The 17158-nt window shown below is 49.7% G+C and overlaps 8 protein-coding genes across 8 annotated transcripts; 4 read left to right on the forward strand and 4 right to left on the reverse strand.

The window, feature by feature from the left end:
- Nucleotides 1-42: 42 nt before the first annotated feature.
- On the forward strand, nucleotides 43-1211 carry PC9H_009836 (uncharacterized protein; the record flags this gene model as incomplete). Its single annotated transcript, XM_036779334.1, has 4 exons — nucleotides 43-248; nucleotides 311-434; nucleotides 486-646; nucleotides 701-1211. 4 exons carry the CDS (start codon nucleotides 43-45, stop codon nucleotides 1209-1211), a joined length of 1002 nt encoding a protein of 333 aa, XP_036628723.1.
- A 132-nt stretch (nucleotides 1212-1343) lies between these two features.
- CCT5 (T-complex protein 1 subunit epsilon) lies at nucleotides 1344-3531 on the reverse strand (the record flags this gene model as incomplete). Its single annotated transcript, XM_036779335.1, has 11 exons — nucleotides 1344-1378; nucleotides 1434-1458; nucleotides 1516-1583; nucleotides 1649-1829; nucleotides 1888-2025; nucleotides 2080-2265; nucleotides 2322-2784; nucleotides 2844-3042; nucleotides 3096-3260; nucleotides 3314-3374; nucleotides 3424-3531. The coding sequence occupies 11 exons, from the start codon at nucleotides 3529-3531 to the stop codon at nucleotides 1344-1346; spliced, it is 1629 nt and encodes a 542-aa protein (XP_036628724.1).
- A 164-nt stretch (nucleotides 3532-3695) lies between these two features.
- PC9H_009838 (uncharacterized protein) lies at nucleotides 3696-5029 on the forward strand (the record flags this gene model as incomplete). The annotated part of the gene is made up of 7 exons (XM_036779336.1): nucleotides 3696-3782; nucleotides 3858-3941; nucleotides 4034-4333; nucleotides 4418-4670; nucleotides 4729-4846; nucleotides 4898-4967; nucleotides 5027-5029. The coding sequence occupies 7 exons, from the start codon at nucleotides 3696-3698 to the stop codon at nucleotides 5027-5029; spliced, it is 915 nt and encodes a 304-aa protein (XP_036628725.1).
- Nucleotides 5030-5604: 575 nt separating this feature from the next.
- On the forward strand, nucleotides 5605-6307 carry PC9H_009839 (uncharacterized protein; the record flags this gene model as incomplete). Its single annotated transcript, XM_036779337.1, has 5 exons — nucleotides 5605-5693; nucleotides 5752-5776; nucleotides 5829-5948; nucleotides 5998-6231; nucleotides 6281-6307. 5 exons carry the CDS (start codon nucleotides 5605-5607, stop codon nucleotides 6305-6307), a joined length of 495 nt encoding a protein of 164 aa, XP_036628726.1.
- A 183-nt stretch (nucleotides 6308-6490) lies between these two features.
- Nucleotides 6491-8098, reverse strand: PC9H_009840 (uncharacterized protein; the record flags this gene model as incomplete). The annotated part of the gene is made up of 11 exons (XM_036779338.1): nucleotides 6491-6646; nucleotides 6706-6743; nucleotides 6802-6869; nucleotides 6941-7079; nucleotides 7147-7205; nucleotides 7273-7346; nucleotides 7398-7451; nucleotides 7513-7575; nucleotides 7628-7661; nucleotides 7716-7998; nucleotides 8071-8098. The coding sequence occupies 11 exons, from the start codon at nucleotides 8096-8098 to the stop codon at nucleotides 6491-6493; spliced, it is 996 nt and encodes a 331-aa protein (XP_036628727.1).
- Nucleotides 8099-9695: 1597 nt separating this feature from the next.
- Nucleotides 9696-10090, reverse strand: PC9H_009841 (uncharacterized protein; the record flags this gene model as incomplete). The annotated part of the gene is made up of 2 exons (XM_036779339.1): nucleotides 9696-10015; nucleotides 10078-10090. 2 exons carry the CDS (start codon nucleotides 10088-10090, stop codon nucleotides 9696-9698), a joined length of 333 nt encoding a protein of 110 aa, XP_036628728.1.
- Nucleotides 10091-10617: 527 nt separating this feature from the next.
- Nucleotides 10618-12121, reverse strand: PC9H_009842 (uncharacterized protein; the record flags this gene model as incomplete). Its single annotated transcript, XM_036779340.1, has 11 exons — nucleotides 10618-10755; nucleotides 10823-10860; nucleotides 10912-10979; nucleotides 11032-11170; nucleotides 11225-11283; nucleotides 11334-11407; nucleotides 11467-11520; nucleotides 11576-11638; nucleotides 11688-11721; nucleotides 11772-12051; nucleotides 12097-12121. 11 exons carry the CDS (start codon nucleotides 12119-12121, stop codon nucleotides 10618-10620), a joined length of 972 nt encoding a protein of 323 aa, XP_036628729.1.
- A 423-nt stretch (nucleotides 12122-12544) lies between these two features.
- PC9H_009843 (uncharacterized protein) lies at nucleotides 12545-16733 on the forward strand (the record flags this gene model as incomplete). Its single annotated transcript, XM_036779341.1, has 12 exons — nucleotides 12545-12827; nucleotides 12892-13137; nucleotides 13188-13420; nucleotides 13475-13785; nucleotides 13843-14296; nucleotides 14343-14540; nucleotides 14599-14802; nucleotides 14898-15249; nucleotides 15291-15680; nucleotides 15729-16213; nucleotides 16259-16625; nucleotides 16699-16733. The coding sequence occupies 12 exons, from the start codon at nucleotides 12545-12547 to the stop codon at nucleotides 16731-16733; spliced, it is 3558 nt and encodes a 1185-aa protein (XP_036628730.1).
- Between the last annotated feature and the right edge of the window lie 425 nt (nucleotides 16734-17158).

Consider the following 17158-nt stretch of genomic DNA (forward strand, 5'->3'; position numbering starts at 1 on the left):
AACGTTTCGGCCAGGCGCCATTTCACCAACTCACCAACCATCATGTCGCAGAAAACCTTCGTTCCGCTCCCAGTCCCCTCTGTGCCTGCAGATTGCAAGCCACCGCCGGAGTTGACAGCCACCGAGGACGAGCTATATACCAAAGTCCTAGCACACTTCTCCAATCCCGAGTACGCGATTCCAGGCTTGGAGAAAGGCCAGCTCAAGGAGGAGGAAAAGTTCTGGCTGTCCCGTGAATGTATCATTCGGTGAGCCCCCCTTGGTTGTCGTTTGAAGTCGCGCTCGTCTTAACAGCACGCGGGGTCTGTAGGTTTCTTCGTGCGGTGAAGTGGGCAACTGCAGAGAAAGCGATAGAACGTCTAGAGGAGACTCTGAAGTGGAGGAGGGAATTTGGTCTCTACGACCTTGTCACCGCCGATCTCGTCGAACCAGAGGTCAGTATCAGTGATGGTTGAGGGTGATAACTCCCATTGATAATACCATAGGCTGTGACTGGCAAAGAAATACTGTTCGGTCATGACACGAGTCGCAGACCCGCGTTCTATATGATTCCAAGCCGTCAGAACACGACCGAGGCCGAACGACAGATACAATACGCGGTTTGGATGCTGGAACGTACGTTTGACCTCATGGGTCCTGGAGTAGAGTGCGCCACATTCACCACGTCGCAGAAACTTAACCACTAAATTCTCTATTGCAGGTCATTGGACTTGATGATCAACTTTGCTGATAGAGCAAAGAATCCAAGTCTAGGCACGGCACGCACCGTCCTCAGCATCCTGCAGAACCACTATCCCGAACGGCTCGGCCTCGCGATCATCATCAATATCCCCTTCCTCGTCAACGCGTTCTTCAAGCTCATCAGTCCATTTATCGACCCCGTAACACGCGCGAAGATGAAGTTCAACTCGTCAGTCCTCGACGAGGGTATATTCACGCCTGACATGCTAATGAAGGAGTGGTGGGGAGGGGACGTCGACTTTGAGTATGAGCACGAGAAATATTGGCCAGCACTCGTTTCGCAGTGCAAAGAGAATGAGCAGAAGTGGATGGCACGGTGGAAGTCATTGGGCGGAGTGGTGGGCGTACGGGAATGGGACTACAAAACGGGTAGCGACAGCCCTTCCTCCGCGTCTGCCACCGCTGAAAAAACATTGGTCTCTACAACCGTTGCAGAAGTTCAGGAGCCATCTCCGGTTGCTGTCGCATAGACATCGTTTCTCTCTTTCTGGCCCACACCACTATAGATCTACCCTACAATATCTTGCTTTCGATTTGCATTCTGGTTGTTTTCCGATCATGTATATGATTACTATCGGCTAATATTGTTGGTTTTAGTGAAACTACTCGTCGGCCTCGCCTGCTGTTATGACATCGTCTAAGAGGGGAAGGTTAGCAAGCTGAAGAAAGGCCTCCATTATTATACTACATACCTATTTTCAATACCGCACGAACGAGCTAAAGAGCGAAAGGCTCAGTGAAAGTCTGGGAGGCTCTGCTAGAGGAATAACTCACCTGAGTCGCCAGGAGGTACTGTTGTCGTTTCGAAATCAATGGGTCGTAAACAAACTGCTTCTTCATATCTACACCAAACACCACCAGTAAGGATAATGACATCTTAGGGAGTGCAGCATGAGTAGGTACGTACCGTTCTCGCCCCTGTCGCTGCAATCTATACCAAGCTTGGTATCGTTCTCCTTGATTTGACGACTCTTCACGTCAGTGAGGGTTTCTATTGGCGAGAGACCGCTGTTCTCGGCCAAGGCAAGGGGGATGGCGTCGAGGGCGGACGAGAAGGCGCGCATGGCGTACTGCTCGATGGAAGGGATCTATCATCGCGACGAAGTTAATGAGGGGAAGAAAGATATAGCTGCAGTAAAATGTTACCTCATCTGCAGCTTTGGACACAGCGATAGAACAGCTGATATCAGCTGCACCACCACCGTACACAACGCGGTTATCAACAACCAGGTTCCGGACGGCGCAAATAGCGTCGTGCAGGGCTCGCTTGGCTTCGTCGACAATCTAACCATCGTGGTGAGTACGCATATTGGATGTGGATGCAAGCGATGAACGTACCATTTTATTGCTACCTCGCACAAATATCGTGACGGCGCGCGTATTCGCACACTCCTCAATAACCAGCATCTTGTCTCGAGTCGTGCCAAAGGAAACTTCGCGAACGATGCCGGCTTTACCCAGTTTCTCTGGTGTGAGATCTTCGAAGCGAGGGACGATTCGGCCTTGTGTGGCAATCGCTATCAACTAGTTCGTATTTGAGTTTCGTTCCCCTTCAACAACAAAATTCTTCAATGACTCACCTCGATCTCGGGTCCACCCACCCATCGGACAGCAGGAAGTTCGTTCTGCATAAGGAGATGGTTTGCCTCGTCGTCGAAGCCCCATTGACATATGACCAGATTCGCGCCTGTATCCTTAACAAGCTTGATCATATCAGCGAACTTCTCCTTCTCGTACTCCCGAAGCTTTTTATACTCTTCGACACTGGTGATATCAAGCTTGTGCTTCGTCTTGGGGCGTGGGGGTTCAAACGGACATGTGAGGATGGCGAGGCGGGCGTCTTTGACGGAGTGGGGCATTTGTGGATGCGACATGTCTTTGTCGAGGAGTACACCCTTGATCAGTGTGGTGTCGGCAAGCGATCCTCCGACCTTCCCATCCACTTTGATCAGGTCGAAAGAGACATCTCGGCGCTCGAGATCTGCAACTTGGAGTACAGCGTCAACAGCAATCTGCGCAAATTGTTTGTGCTCCTTGGAGACACTTCAGACGAGACCAATGATGAGCGACACAAAAATGACGAGAGGGCGATGTAGACGTACATTTTGCTACCGAGACTCGTCATCGATGTTTTGAGCAGGTTTTCAGTGTTTGATTTCGAGAATTCGACGCGATCTGCAATCTTGTCGAGATGTTCGATGGCCACGGCGCATGCACGATCGAATCCATCCGCAATTCGTATTGGATGAATGCCACGATCCAACAGGGCTTCACTTTGTTCAAGCAGAGCACCAGCAAGTACTGATCAAGCGTAAGGAATATATCAATGAACCAAGGTGCGGTAGCAGACGTACCGACAACACCAGTAGTCCCATCACCGATCTCATCATCCTGACTCTTCGAAAGCTGTACCAGGAGTTTTGCAATCTGATGTTCGACCTCCATCTGACTCAGTATTGTTGCACCATCGTTTGTCACAGTGATCTCGCCGTCTGGTGAGATCAGTATTTTATCAAGCCCTAGAACCTGGGTTAGAGTCAGCTGCAAATATGCTGAGATCGACAGGACATACCTCTTGGTCCCAGCGACGTTCTTATCACGTTGGCGACCGACCTAGCAGCCAAAATATGTGACTGGGCGCATATTAGCAGATTGGCAATTATCAGCATAAGAACTATCTACTTTTATTGCTTCTACGCCATGGGTTCGGGTTTTCCTTGCTTGTTCTCGTACAATGATAAACGGTCTTCCGTACTCGTCAGTAGCGTACATCGCCTGTGGTTGCGCCATGGTGGTATGAGGGGAAGGCGCGTCGCGTTCAAGGAAGGGGTGACCAAAGATGATCAAGGTGTGTGACTGTGACTGTTATGTGTGATTTGCTGATTGCGGTTGAAGCACTAGCATAGCCGCATTCCTTTCCTCCACATTTACGCATTCACCTTTCAAAACGCACCATGGAACCGGAGATTGATGCTTGGATCGAGCAGCTGAGCCAGTGCAAACAATTGACAGAGAACGATGTCAAAAGACTCTGCGATAAGGTCTGTGGCGAGTCCGAATACCAGTGCAGAATGCGCACACTGATCTTCGGTACGATGGTGCACGGGACACCGTAGACGAGGGAGATATTGACGGAGGAGTCAAACGTTCAACCGGTTAGATGCCCTGTGACCGTCTGCGGTGATATTCACGGCCAGTTCGTACGTCCTCATGGCTTTCATTTTGTCGTAGCTGTCGGGCTCACTAAATCCTTGATTTCCACTCACAACCGCCATTTATCCAATGGCGACAGCATGATCTCTCAGAGCTTTTTCGCATCGGTGGAAACTCTCCGGATACCAATTATCTGTTCATGGGGGACTATGTCGATCGAGGATACTACTCGGTGGAAACTGTTACGTTGCTGGTTGCGTTGAAACTACGTTATCGGGACCGCGTCACTATTTTGCGTGGAAACCACGAGTCGAGGCAGATCACCCAAGTTTACGGGTTCTACGATGAATGTCTTCGAAAATACGGAAACGCCAATGTCTGGCGGTACTTCACCGACCTCTTTGATTTCCTCCCACTGACTGCTTTAATCGACAACCAAGTGCGTTGGTTGTTTTCGCCTTTCCGAACTCGCGGATGCGTGCTTTTATACTCTTCAGTAGCTAACACAATATGTCTCACCTAGATATTCTGCCTTCACGGAGGCCTCTCTCCCTCCATCGACACTCTAGACCACGTTCGATCCATCGATCGCGTACAAGAGGTGCCCCATGAAGGACCCATGTGCGATTTGCTCTGGTCTGACCCAGACGATCGATGCGGGTGGGGAATATCACCTCGTGGAGCGGGGTACACCTTCGGGCAGGACATCTCGGAGGCATTCAACCACAACAACGGCCTGACGCTGGTAGCCAGGGCACATCAGTTGGTCATGGAGGGTGAGCTTCTTTGTCTTCATATCTCGCCCGTACCCACCAACCAGGATTGTCTCTGCAGGTTACAGTTGGGGTCAGGATAGGAATGTTGTCACAATATTCAGCGCGCCGAACTACTGTTACCGTTGTGGCAATCAAGCTGCGATCATGGAAATAGATGAAAAGCTATCCTACAGCTTGTATGTGGTTCTGCTGAGCGTTCTCCGTACTGACCCCAACACATTCCGTAGTCTACAATTCGACCCCGCCCCTAGGGCTGGTGAACCTTTGGTTTCCCGCCGTGTACCCGATTATTTCCTTGTGAGTCCTCCCTACCCCTTCAAACGTGAATTATTGCTGATGAATGCGCTGTGTTTCAGTGATGCAATAACTACATTACATACACTTAAACTCGACCTTGCATGTATAAATACCACCGCCGATGCAACCTCTACTGCAACGACACCCGTACATATAAAGGAATTCTTAGGCCCAAGCACCTTACACGCACGTCTCAAAAGACAATTTGTGGATACCTGTCGATCCTGGACGTTATCTCTCCCGTTACACTGTTTCTGTTTCACCATGAGTTTCAGCTTGTTTACGCCGTGCTTCGCTTTCTAATAGAATAATGCCGTTTACTTCCAAGAACGAACCCTCAAAGTATGCAATATTCAGTACCTTACGCGTGCAGCCACGGCCCTTGCCGATCCCCCCAAATTTGTAAACCCATCGAGTTCAAGGCGTGCATGGGAAACGGTGCAGCAGAATCGAAGTCGAGAACGGATTTTCCGCCCCCTGTGGAGTTGGGTCCTGTACTAAGCCTATACTTGGAGGTGCTCGGCGCGTGCGTGGGAGCAGGAAATGATGTCATTGTTCCTCCTGTATCTATATACCCCCCAAATCCCCGTCCTACCTCTCTTGAACCTGAACCACCACCATCTCCTGAACCACCACAATGTACATCACGACGCGCTCTGCAGTCACACGTCGCGGAATTTTCGCTGCTCGTCGTCAGGCAGCAGTAAGCGGGAGGCGACAATCCAGGTATGGGCAGCCTCTGCATCGTTGCAAGGCAGTTCGCTGATAAGAGTGCCTCACATAGCACAATGCACGACAATGATCCTGATGTGAGCTGGAATATTTCTGGCGGCCCATAGGCGGAAGTTGAGCGTGTACCAGGTTTTGGATTTGGAAAAGAAGCGCAATCTGTCGGGAACGCAGCATAAGACATCGACACCCCACACCAACGCGCCTGGATGGAACGAGCACCTCGCGACGGCTTCGGAGGCCTCTGTAAAGGTCTGCCTCGTATTAGCGCGATGTTCATCATAATTCAATTATTTCGCAGGCTGACCGCTCAGACAGTTCACCTGAGGATATGCAAAGAACAACCGTTGAATATATCCATTCCCGGCATGCACCTGATGAGAGAACAGAGCCAACGTCGGCCTTCTACTCTTATGACACAGTCGATGGGCCGCTTGGCGCAGGTGCCGACAAAATTCTGTCTAAACGCACTGTTCACGAGGAAGTCACGGAAGTTCTCAAAAAAGATGCCAGACCTACGGACAGCGAAGCCAATGTTCGTCATTCCTCCCTCATGCTTCCCGTTGAGCTGACTTCTTGGATAGGTCAAGGCCGACAGAGGCGAATTGTAAAATTGTAACAACCCCGAGCAACATGTATATTATATTGACATCCTTGTACTATCATTGCATCATCCATATCCCACCGTCTTGCACTTTTACACTCTCTAGTCGCATAGTAAAATGATATTGTCTTGATCTCAACAATGATAGGGAAAGTAGGAAGTACATCGGCCTGTTTCGTGCACCTGCTATTCAAGCCTCACAATATTTAGGTTTGGTATCCAGTTCAATCTCTTCTTGTGGAAGCGGAAAAGGTATAGCGGGCGGCAAGGGTTGCGGCTTGACCTGCGGCTTGCGAGATATAGCCCTGGTACTCCGTCTCCAGAACATCCAGACACGGAATATGTCCTACACGACGAAGAACAAATAGATCAGCACCAGTTGCTGCATATTTTCCGTGTACATACCCATTGCGTCCCAAATATCAGCGCAGTCATAATTGGAACTGCAAACAGATTGTTAGCTGTTGCGCTGCAGAAATAATGAATGTGTTCCGGACTCACGAGTGGCGATAGCGACAGCCACATTAGCAGCATTTGGGCTGGCATCTTGAAATTGCCAGCTAACCAAACTAATCGTTACATAGCATCAGCATAGGTAATCTAGTAGAGTACTAGGGCACAATAGGGTATATGAACCTACGAGATGGTGACGATAGGGACTGGCAATAAGCAGAATACGCCATAGCGTATCACCAGCCTCAACGGGAGGCCCCCGTTCTGCTCGGCGCAAAGGTTCCTTAGTGTACCCCAGTTGCGTATGAACATGAAGATCGTCACAGCTATGGTAGGGGAAGGGGGTAGATCAGTCCGTTTTTCTACCTGAGGGGGTATGGAAAGAAGACGGACAGACAACTGGCAATACTGATATCATGACGAAAATAACGATAATCCCTGTGATGATTGACCTGTTGGTACAATGGGTATATGAGTTTGGCGAGTGAGGGATGAAGGGAAGGGGTATATTAGACGCACGGTGTTGGGATTGTGAAATGGCAATACATTCCAATGGCATTGCGTTGTACTACGTCTTGCCGACTCAGACCAATCTAGGAAACGAGTCAACACCGCATATATGCGGGGTGCAATGTTGAGAGTACCACAAGGACTTCGAGGCAGACTAGAAACGATGTGATGTACGGTAGAGATACGATCTACAGACGATGTAAGTGTCGAAATAGTGTGGCGCAAGTTAGGCATGCAAAGGATACTTACGAAAAGTTTCCAGTTACGCGATGCTGGAGTCTGAGCGGCAGCGGCAGACACATTGAAGAATAGCTTCAGGAGGGATCGGTACTTCTGAATACGCATATGTATACTTGCAACGTACCTCGAGTGCGAAGCTGACGCATACACACGCGTTCCTTGAATCAATAGTATAAGCACCCCCGCAGCTGGATGGGATTCATGCACAGTACATTGCCGGCGCCGCATATATCAACATGGACTGAAACAAGCACAACCCAAACGGTGGCTCAGGTCCAGTTTGCCGGCCCATGAGCAGGAGAAATGACGACGCAGAGAATATCCACGAGATGATAACGTTGAACCACGCGATGGACCTCTTGACGGACGGCGCCAACCACGCAGTCAGGATCACGGCGAGGAGAAGGACTAGCCCTGTCATCTGCACGACATTGAACGCGGTAATGAGTGCGGGATTGGGAGAACCTGCTCCCTGAGCCGATTCAGATTCGAGCTCTGGAGTTGTGTGGCGTCAGTTACCATCGGCATTGCAGACTTGATAATGAAATGGCAATGAGTAAGAGTTACCTCGGGCGGTCATGGAGAGAGCGTTCATTTTGGACTGCGGCTTGAAGGGAAATGAGCGTGGGCCAAAGGAAGGAACGAGACGACTCGATGCACTCGCTTTCCGTGTAAGTTAAAGGCTGTCCATTGAAGTGGTTCTACAAGGAGTCGCTTGATGGTATCAAACTCGTTGGGAAGCTGAGGAGGCACGATCGTGGTCTTGCTGATCTCGCTGATGCGGTGGGTCCAAGATGTTACGATGGGTTACTTATTCGATGTTCTGGTTCTCAAGTGAGTGAGTGGATAACACGGGATGCGAGAACACCGAACGTACTGTGAGCTTACCAAATATTCTATATCTTGCGTTGCAGAAATGTTGCTTCAAATGAAGTGTTTCGCGAAGGTGTTGAGATATCAAAGTTGTACACAATTATCAAAATCAATGCTGTCGGTAAGTGATACCATCAGATAGAGAAGCTCGATGTCAATCTTTGAAGTGGGTACAGGGCCCGCCAGCGGCCGCAGAAACAAACGAAGGATATAGTCATTACACAGTAGACAGATTGGGCTTGATATCCGGCTCTATCACTTCCCTCGGCAATGGAGCGGCCAACGGCTTGGCCGGAGACAGAGGACTCACGGGCTTCGGATGTCGTCGCCAAATCATCCAGACATGGATTATATCCTGAACCACCAATCGGCCCGGGAAGAAGTCAGTGCCAGAGTTGATGAATCGTGTATGCCAACACGTACCCATTGTGTCCCAAATATCAATGCGATCATGATTGGGACTGTCAAAAGTCCATGAGCTTTCGCTTGACGGGAATAGTATGAACCTACGGGTAGCGATGATTAGGGAGAAGGAAGCGCTACAGACTTCCATACTAGACAGTCTGATGTTCTGTCTTAGAGTATGAAAATCATTTTAAGAAAATAAGTGTACATACATTACGGCGACGACAGGCAACGGCAACAATAAACAGATTGCGCCGAAGCGTATCATCATCCTGCGTGGTACTCCCCCGTTTTCCACAGCACAAGCAGTCCTAAAGTTGCGCCAGTTGCTCACGAAAATGAACACGACGATGGCTGTATATTCCAAGCTAAAAAACTTATCCGGTTGGACAATGATTGAAGCGCACCAACGACGGGGAATACCCATGCCATGACGAGAAGAACTATAACATCTGTGACTATTGAGCTATTCGCCACATGAGAATCCAGCGACGTGAGTTTCATTTTGTACTTACGGCGCTGATGTCAAAAGATGGCAATACATCCCAAGCGCGTTTCGTTCGACTAAATGTTTGTCAATCAGACCGATCTAGGAGAGGTCACTCAATTAACAATGCAGCTAATGCAAAAGCTTGGCAACAGTACCGTTAAAACTTCCAGGGAAACTAAGAATGTTGTGACATATGGGAGAGATACAATCTAGTGGTGCAGATCATGGTAGAGGGGTACGTTACTAATACAAAAGGGCACTTACAAAGACTTTACACCCGGACGGTGTTTGGGTCTGGGTGGCAGCACCGAACACACCGAAGAAAAGCTGAGGATATTAGGCATGCATGCACGTGGGTGTACGAGTAGCAACATACCTCGAGCGCAAAGCATAGGCATGCACATGCATTCCTATAGAACTAAAATCAGTGACGATTATCTGAGAGGGTTGACGTATCGTACATTGCGGGAGCCGCGTAAATCAACATCGACTGGAGTAGGCATAGCCCAAATGGAGGCATGCGCCCTGTTTGCTGTCCCATGAGCAAGAGAGAGGAGGATGAGGAGATGATCCAGGCAATGATGATGTTGTACCAAGCTGGGGACCGTTTGACAGTCGGCGCTAGCCTTGCAGTCAGGAATACGACAAGGAGAAGGACTAGCCCCGCCATTTGCAAGGTGTTGAACACAGTGATGAGCGCTGGATTGGGAGAAACTGCTCCTGGTGGCGATTTCAAATCGAACTCTGTATATTTCAAGTTCAGTTATTTACAGTGCTGACGCAGGGGACGGAGATTAACGACTTACCCATGGAGGTCATGGCAGGGGAGTTTAGTGTAGATTACGGCTGGAATGGAGATAAGTGTGGGATGAAAGGAAGGAGCGGAACGATTCAATGCTCTCCTTTAAAGGGTGTCCATTGTCAGGGAGTTGCGCTATCGTATTCGTTGGGAAGCTGAGAAGGAACGATCGTGATAATTGCTGATGTTGCAGACGTTGCGCTTCTATTTCAGTTCTTACTGGATCTGATCTTTAGTGAGGGCAGAGAACGTCGAAGATGAGTGAGCGAAGCATACCATTGAGCTGGCATCCGCAATGCAATGTATCTTGCGGCTGCAGAGGACGGATCTCTTCATCTTCAAATGAGGCATCTCACTACGATCGTGTTCTGTCAAGATCACAATCATCAAGACTAATACTGTTGGTATGCGACGTCATCAGACACGAGCAAAATATAAGGGAGAGCAGTTTAGAAGCTCGATACCAGTATCAGCATTGTTTGATTTGCATTAGAAAGGAAACAGGGGCCACCGGCAGCCGCAGAGAAACAAACGAAGGACAAGGTCATTACACATTAGAGAGACTGGGCTTGATATCCAACTCTATCTCCTCCCTCGACAGCGGAGCGGCTAGCGGCTTGACTGGGGACATAGGATATACGGGATGGGGGTGTCGTTTCCAAAACATCCAGACATGGAGTATATCCTGAGCGACCAACCAATCCATGCAGAAGTCAGTGCCCACGATGATAGATCATACGACAACAACGTACCCATTGTGTCCCAAATATCAAAGCGATCATGATTGGGACTGTTAACAGTACATGAGGCATCGCTAGTAAAGAATAGGGTGGCGACTTACGGGTGGCGATTACTATGGCCAAGGGAGCAGCGCTAGGACTTCTGTCAGAGAACTGCCAACTAACCAGCCTGTTATGCTTTCTGAGTATCGTAGCAATTTCACAGGAAGAGGTGTACATACGATATGGTGACGATGGGAAGTGGCAATATGCAGAATATCCCAAACCGTATCATCATCCTGCGCGGTACTCCCCCATTCTCCTCAGCGCAAAGAGTTCGGAAGTTGCTCCAGTTCCGTATGAACATGAAGATGACAACGGCTAGGCGACGAAGGAACATTAACCCTTTCCTTTTTGAGGACGATTAAAACGCACCGACGACAGGCAATACGGATATCATGACAAAGATGACTATGACGCCTGTGACTATCGAACTATCGACTACATGAGGATCCCGGAGACGTGAGTTTCAACATGTACTTACGGCGCTGATATGCTAAGATGACAATACATCCCAATCGCATTTCGCTCGACTAAGTTTCGGTTGATTAAACCGATCTGAGGGATTGCTATATAAATTATGTAGCCAATGATGGAATAGGGTTGGGGAATAGTACCGTTAAGACTTCCAGGCAAACCAAGAATGTTGTCACGTATGGGAGAGACACAATCTAGTAGGGCACATCGTGGTTGGGATAAACATTACTAATGCGAATGAGGACTTACAAGGAACTTCCACTTAAATGATGTTCGGGTCTGAGTGGTAGCGCCGAATACGCTGAAGAAAAGCTAGGAAAAGTTAAGAACTTTATAGATGTGTGAACGGGTAGTATCATACCTCAAGCGCGAAACAGAGGCAGACACACGCATTCCTGGAACCGTCATCGGTCATGACTATCTGAAGAGGGATGTTGACACATACATTGCAGGAGCCGCATAAATGAACATGGATTGAACCAGACATAGTCCAAACGGAGGACTAGGTCCCGCTTGCCGTCCCATGAGCAGAAGGAAGGAGGATGAGGAGAAGATCCAAGAGATGATAACGTTGTACCAGGCAGGGGATCGTTTAACAGTCGGTGCCAACCAAGCAGTCAAAACGACAGCCAAGAGAAGGACTAGCCCTGTCAATTGTACGCCGTTGAAAGCCGCAATGAGTGGTGATGATGCGGGAGAACCTGCTCCTTGAATTGAGTCGGGCCCTACGAATATTCAGCTAAGGCCTCGAGAGATAAAATAAACCATACCGCGAGCAGTGATTAAAGAGTTCATACTACTAGGCCAAATGAGAGTTAAAAATGGGAGGGCCTCACCTAAGGCAGTACATGTAGGGGTCTCCAGGACTGTTTTATTTCGTAGTGGCAACCCATTCTGGAGACCTCTTTCTGAGGTTGAGGCCTTATTTGTAATATCTACGTCACGATATCAGTGCTTCTAAATGATGTGATGGGACTCTGATATCCCCCTTGGGTATTCCTCTTGCTTCTTTCAGTAAGATTCCCGCCTCCATGTTTATGCTTCGGCCACACCAGCCTTGTTCGCCTGCGCGCTGAGCCACGACGGCTGCATGACGAGCTTCTGTTCGTACGCATGCACATAGAGCCACGACGACCTCCAGGCAATCTTCTATCCCCTATCTCCCGCATAAGATACATAATGTTTTTATATACCTCGTTGATATGACATCCCCTCTCCATGCCCAAGTCTCAACGGAGGACACAGAAAGTGGTACCCGGGCTAGGCCAGCATTATTCTAGCCCGAAAAAGGCAGCACCTCGACATGCTATCTTTGTTCGACCCCTTGGCCACGAAGTCAAGAAACAACGTCTTACGGACGAACTTAACAAACTTTTAGGAAAATCTGCCCCCACCCCAATCACACCAACCTCGCCCAAGTCCCGTGCCGATGCGTTGGACACTGAGGCCACTCTGGATGCCGACACCGATGCTCTGGACAATTTCGCAGCCATGGACATAGGTGTGCAATTACATTATATTGTTCCAGAACCTTGCATGACTAAGGCTGGCTACATACCACCAAGACCCTCCCGCTCCTTGTGCTTCCCCTCCACCCCCAGCAAAGTCGAAGGGGGACAATTCCACTGTCATCAAGCTATACACTTCCTGGGCAAGCCTGTTGCCAACTCTGGTTGACCCCCTCCTCAGATACGAGCGCAAGTCAGTCAGTAAACCGTTGGTCTCACCCTCAAGAATCCCGCCCGCCTGCGTAAGTATTCCAGCCAACTGTGAGCTCAAGACATTCAACATCCTTTGCTTATTTCAAGACCGTAGGTACCAACTTAAATTTGTCTGCTGCATTCACCATATGCTTCGCCAGACTTCCGCACGATGGAAGTTCAAGGATGTAAATGCCAAACCATCCCACAACGACTCGTTTCCCATGGCCTATTCCCTACGTCCCCCTCGCAGCCACGAATGGCTGTCTCGATCGATCTTCTCAATTTCTTCCACGCACTCTTCGAGGAATCTTGCGATGCGGTGCATGCAATGTCTCATGCCTTGAAGAAGTACTACCTTCTTCGGGGTTATGCTCTTACAAGTAAGCAAACGGTGAGCTTCAAGTGGGTAACTTCATACGAACGAATGACTCATAATCATGCTCAGGGGGACGAAGTGAAGGAGCCCTTTCGAAGAAGCCTTGGGTGTGCCATGCAGTGGCATGATACACTTCGCCTACTCGTGGAGAGGCGAGTCGAAACCGCGGTCAACGTCATGATCGATGCAGCACGAAATCCAGCCATCAACACGAGGCTCGAGCCACTTGAAACTTCGGAATTTCTGAGCCAAGAACCGCCAGCAATCAAGCCTGCATGCGACCAGCCCCCCCTGCATCCTGGTGATCGATGCGCAAGGAAACTGCAGACTCGATGTCCTGCCTGCTTTGGAGGAGATATGTTCGGTATTCCATTCACAGAGTAAGTCTGATGCAAGCAGATGTTGCACACTCACCGGTCGCTTCCTTTGAACCTCAGTGGTGGCGACTTTCATGTGGCGGTTGATGGGAACTTCCATCATCGGCACCGACGCAGCGCTGGCGACAGTGCCAGGTTCCACAAACCAGAATACTTCCTCTCGAAGGAACAAGTCGACAAAGTCGGTGTGCACATCTCCAAGGTCCGAAAGTCAAAGCCAAAGGAAACACAGCCCGTCGTTCCCAACGAGGCCATCGATCAATGTAAGCAGTCTCACGATGCCGCCAATGATAACAAGGCAAAGTCCAACGAAGAACAATTCGATGATCATGGGATCAGTGCCCTTGTCTGTCGCCATGGAGCACCGCTTTTCACCGCCAATATCGATACACCCGGTGAGCAGCAGAAGTACGCTGTTGCACTCATACAGCACTTCTTTCAGCACATTCCTGGCAATTCCACTGTTCTTGTTCTGTACGATGTAGGTTGCGTTTTAAACCGATCGTTGGAATTGGTGAGTTTGCAATACAAGGACTTGGTGGGTTGCTTACCATTCTCAGTACGACATCCTTCCCCCTGATATCACAACACGACTCGCATTCACTACAAGTGCTATGCACGCCTATGCGCATCAGTGGTCCTGTCAGCTCGTGTACAATCCGCGGCTTCGGGAGGGTGTTGGGCTTACTGATGGCGAGGGCGTAGAACGCCTGTGGTCGAGGCTTCGCAAGCTCATCGGGATCACTCGAACATCAGGAGTGAGTGACACCTCGAACCATTAGTCCTGTACTCTGGCTCAAGTTGTGGCCTGTGTAGAGATCTCGCCGCATATGGCTTGTCGACCGCCAGCTCGATAGCATTGGATCGTCGCACCGGGAAGGCCTCGGTGACTGGCTCACAAGACGCAATACCTTCGCGCAAAGGGAATTGGCGGCAAATAAGACAGTGATACGGAATACTGGCTTTTCTACCAACGAGCTACGCTGCGAGTGGAGTCTACAACGAAAAGCACAGTTGTCTGTTCAAGCCCGTGAGTGCCGCATGGTTCAATAGCACCCATCTTCATTTTCTCATCGTATTTCTGCCTAGATGCTCCGATGCGATTGAAGCAAGAGCTCGACAGTATCCTCAACCTTCAGTCGGAGCTGGACTCACTAGATACCACCATTGAAGCCACGAAAAGGGCCTTGAGTAAGGGCACGACCCCACTGGCCTCCACCCTCCTTCCTGAATTATCGATCACTGGAGACAGGCTCCGGACACAGGCGGATCGAATATACGACACTCTCAATGTCCAAAACCGATTCCCAGAGCTTAGGCAATGCAGCCTTGAGTTTGTCCGGATACTCCTTGTCTTGCGAGACCTGAAGATTAACATACGGAAACGCGCCATCGGTAGTTTCTTCGAATGGGACAAACTTGACCAAGCCGTGGGTGGACGACAACAGTCGATAGGCATGCCATCAAGTCCTCTTGCCCTGATGTCCCATCTAATCTAGCTAGCGTAGGGACAAAACTACATCAACGTACAAGGAATGCCATCACCAAGCGAAGGCCAGCGTTACTTACGGCAATCAATAAGTTCAACTCGCTGTGCGGTACCCTCGAGAAATTGCACGATCCCACATGGTTGGTGCCACTCCCTAAACCCCTTCCAACGCAGCTGAGTGGCCTCCGGGACGCCCAAGAGCTTATGGAGGATGTGTGGATCACACCGTCCGAATCTACGGTGCCACGTTGGCTCGAAAATGTCGACATTCGCAATGGGATTCGTGCCATGCAAAAGGTCGACCGCTGCACAGAAGAGGCCGTCCGACTGTGCCGCGAGGCCAACAACATGTGTCTCTGGTTTGCCGCAGAAGCAACAGCGGTGCGGCAGGCTTTAGCTGCACCTCGGAGTGAGTTGTCCTTAAGGACGTACACCATTTACTCACTAGTTTAATCAGACAAGAACCTTTCATTGCGGCTAGAACAATATCTTACCTCTGTTGAACGCCTTGAGGCCCGATGGTCATGTACCCTCATTACCCGCAAGCGCCTTCAGGGAATACTTGAGCAGTCGACAAATGTACATTCAAGTCCCTCAAATCGAGAGACATGTACGACATCAATCAACTACTTGTTGGAGGCCGACGATCCCGATGACGACGACACACCTGCCGATGAGGCTCGCTTCCTTGAGCCTGAAGCATTCCTCCTTTCCGACCTACTGGACGATGCCGAGGCATCCGACGATCCCAACGAACCAGATGTCGTGTCAATCGAGGCCTCAAGTAGTAACGGCACACAGCATGGTCATACTGCCACCACACCAACCAAAATCTGCAAGTACCCGGCTCTTACCGACAGCCGCGAGAGCTGCGAGGTCATGCTAACCAATCAGGACCAACCGACACTCTGTAGTCTAGCTACCATTGATTGGGTCCTACCAGTGAGTATCTCGCCATTGGTATGCTAACCCTGCTCACATATTTAGGATAACATGCATATCGACTACAACACCCTGCCCCTGCTTCGCAGTATCTCTTATGCTAACCTTGTTCTGCCTTCCAATAATGCTCCCCGCGCCGTTGGCAGGCTATCGATGTATGCTGATTCCATTCGCCTTCTATCGGATCCTAACGCGTGGCTGGACGATGTTTGCATCAACGGTTGTGCGAGTTTATTACAGAACTTCCTCTCGGCTCCCCAGCTTCCATCATCCGAGGCATCGAAGGCATGCGCTATATTTAGCACACATGACCTTGTTCGACTACGACAAAACACGCCAGACGATTACTTTTGGCGTCAGGTAAAGACCACCGAATACTGGAAGAAGACCACTTGGATCGTCCCCATCCATCGTCCGAGCCCTGAAAGCCATTGGGTCCTATGTATCGCACAGCCTCACACACACACATTATTTCTCTTTGACAGCTTTGGCCAACGTCAATCTTGGGCTCGAGACGTAGAAGTAGCCGTTCCTCAATATTATTGCGCCCGGTATCTTATTGAAGCACGTAGGACATCATGAAACTTATCACGAGGCTGGTCCTCATGGCCAACAAACAACGTGAGCCATGCCGGGTCATCACTGAAGGGTGGACCGCCAAACCGACTTGTGTATGGACGGCCGTATCTCCACGAGTAGTTGCTAACTCATTTGCTCTAGGTATACCCCATGCAAACAAACGGCTATGACTGTGGCGTGTGGGTCTTGGCCGCAATCGCAGCCGCTCTTCAAGGCTATCATGTTCCGGGGATGGCTGAATATGAGGTCAGGTCACTGAGGCACGAGCTATACCGCGCTGTGATGGCACAGCCTGTTTATATCCCTCGGAGTCACAGGATGAAGTAGTGGTCAAAGTAATACATTGGTACATGTACATCATCTATC

This window comes from Pleurotus ostreatus, assembly GCF_014466165.1.
Source record: "Pleurotus ostreatus strain PC9 chromosome Unknown scaffold_7, whole genome shotgun sequence".
Lineage (NCBI taxonomy): Eukaryota > Fungi > Basidiomycota > Agaricomycetes > Agaricales > Pleurotaceae > Pleurotus > Pleurotus ostreatus.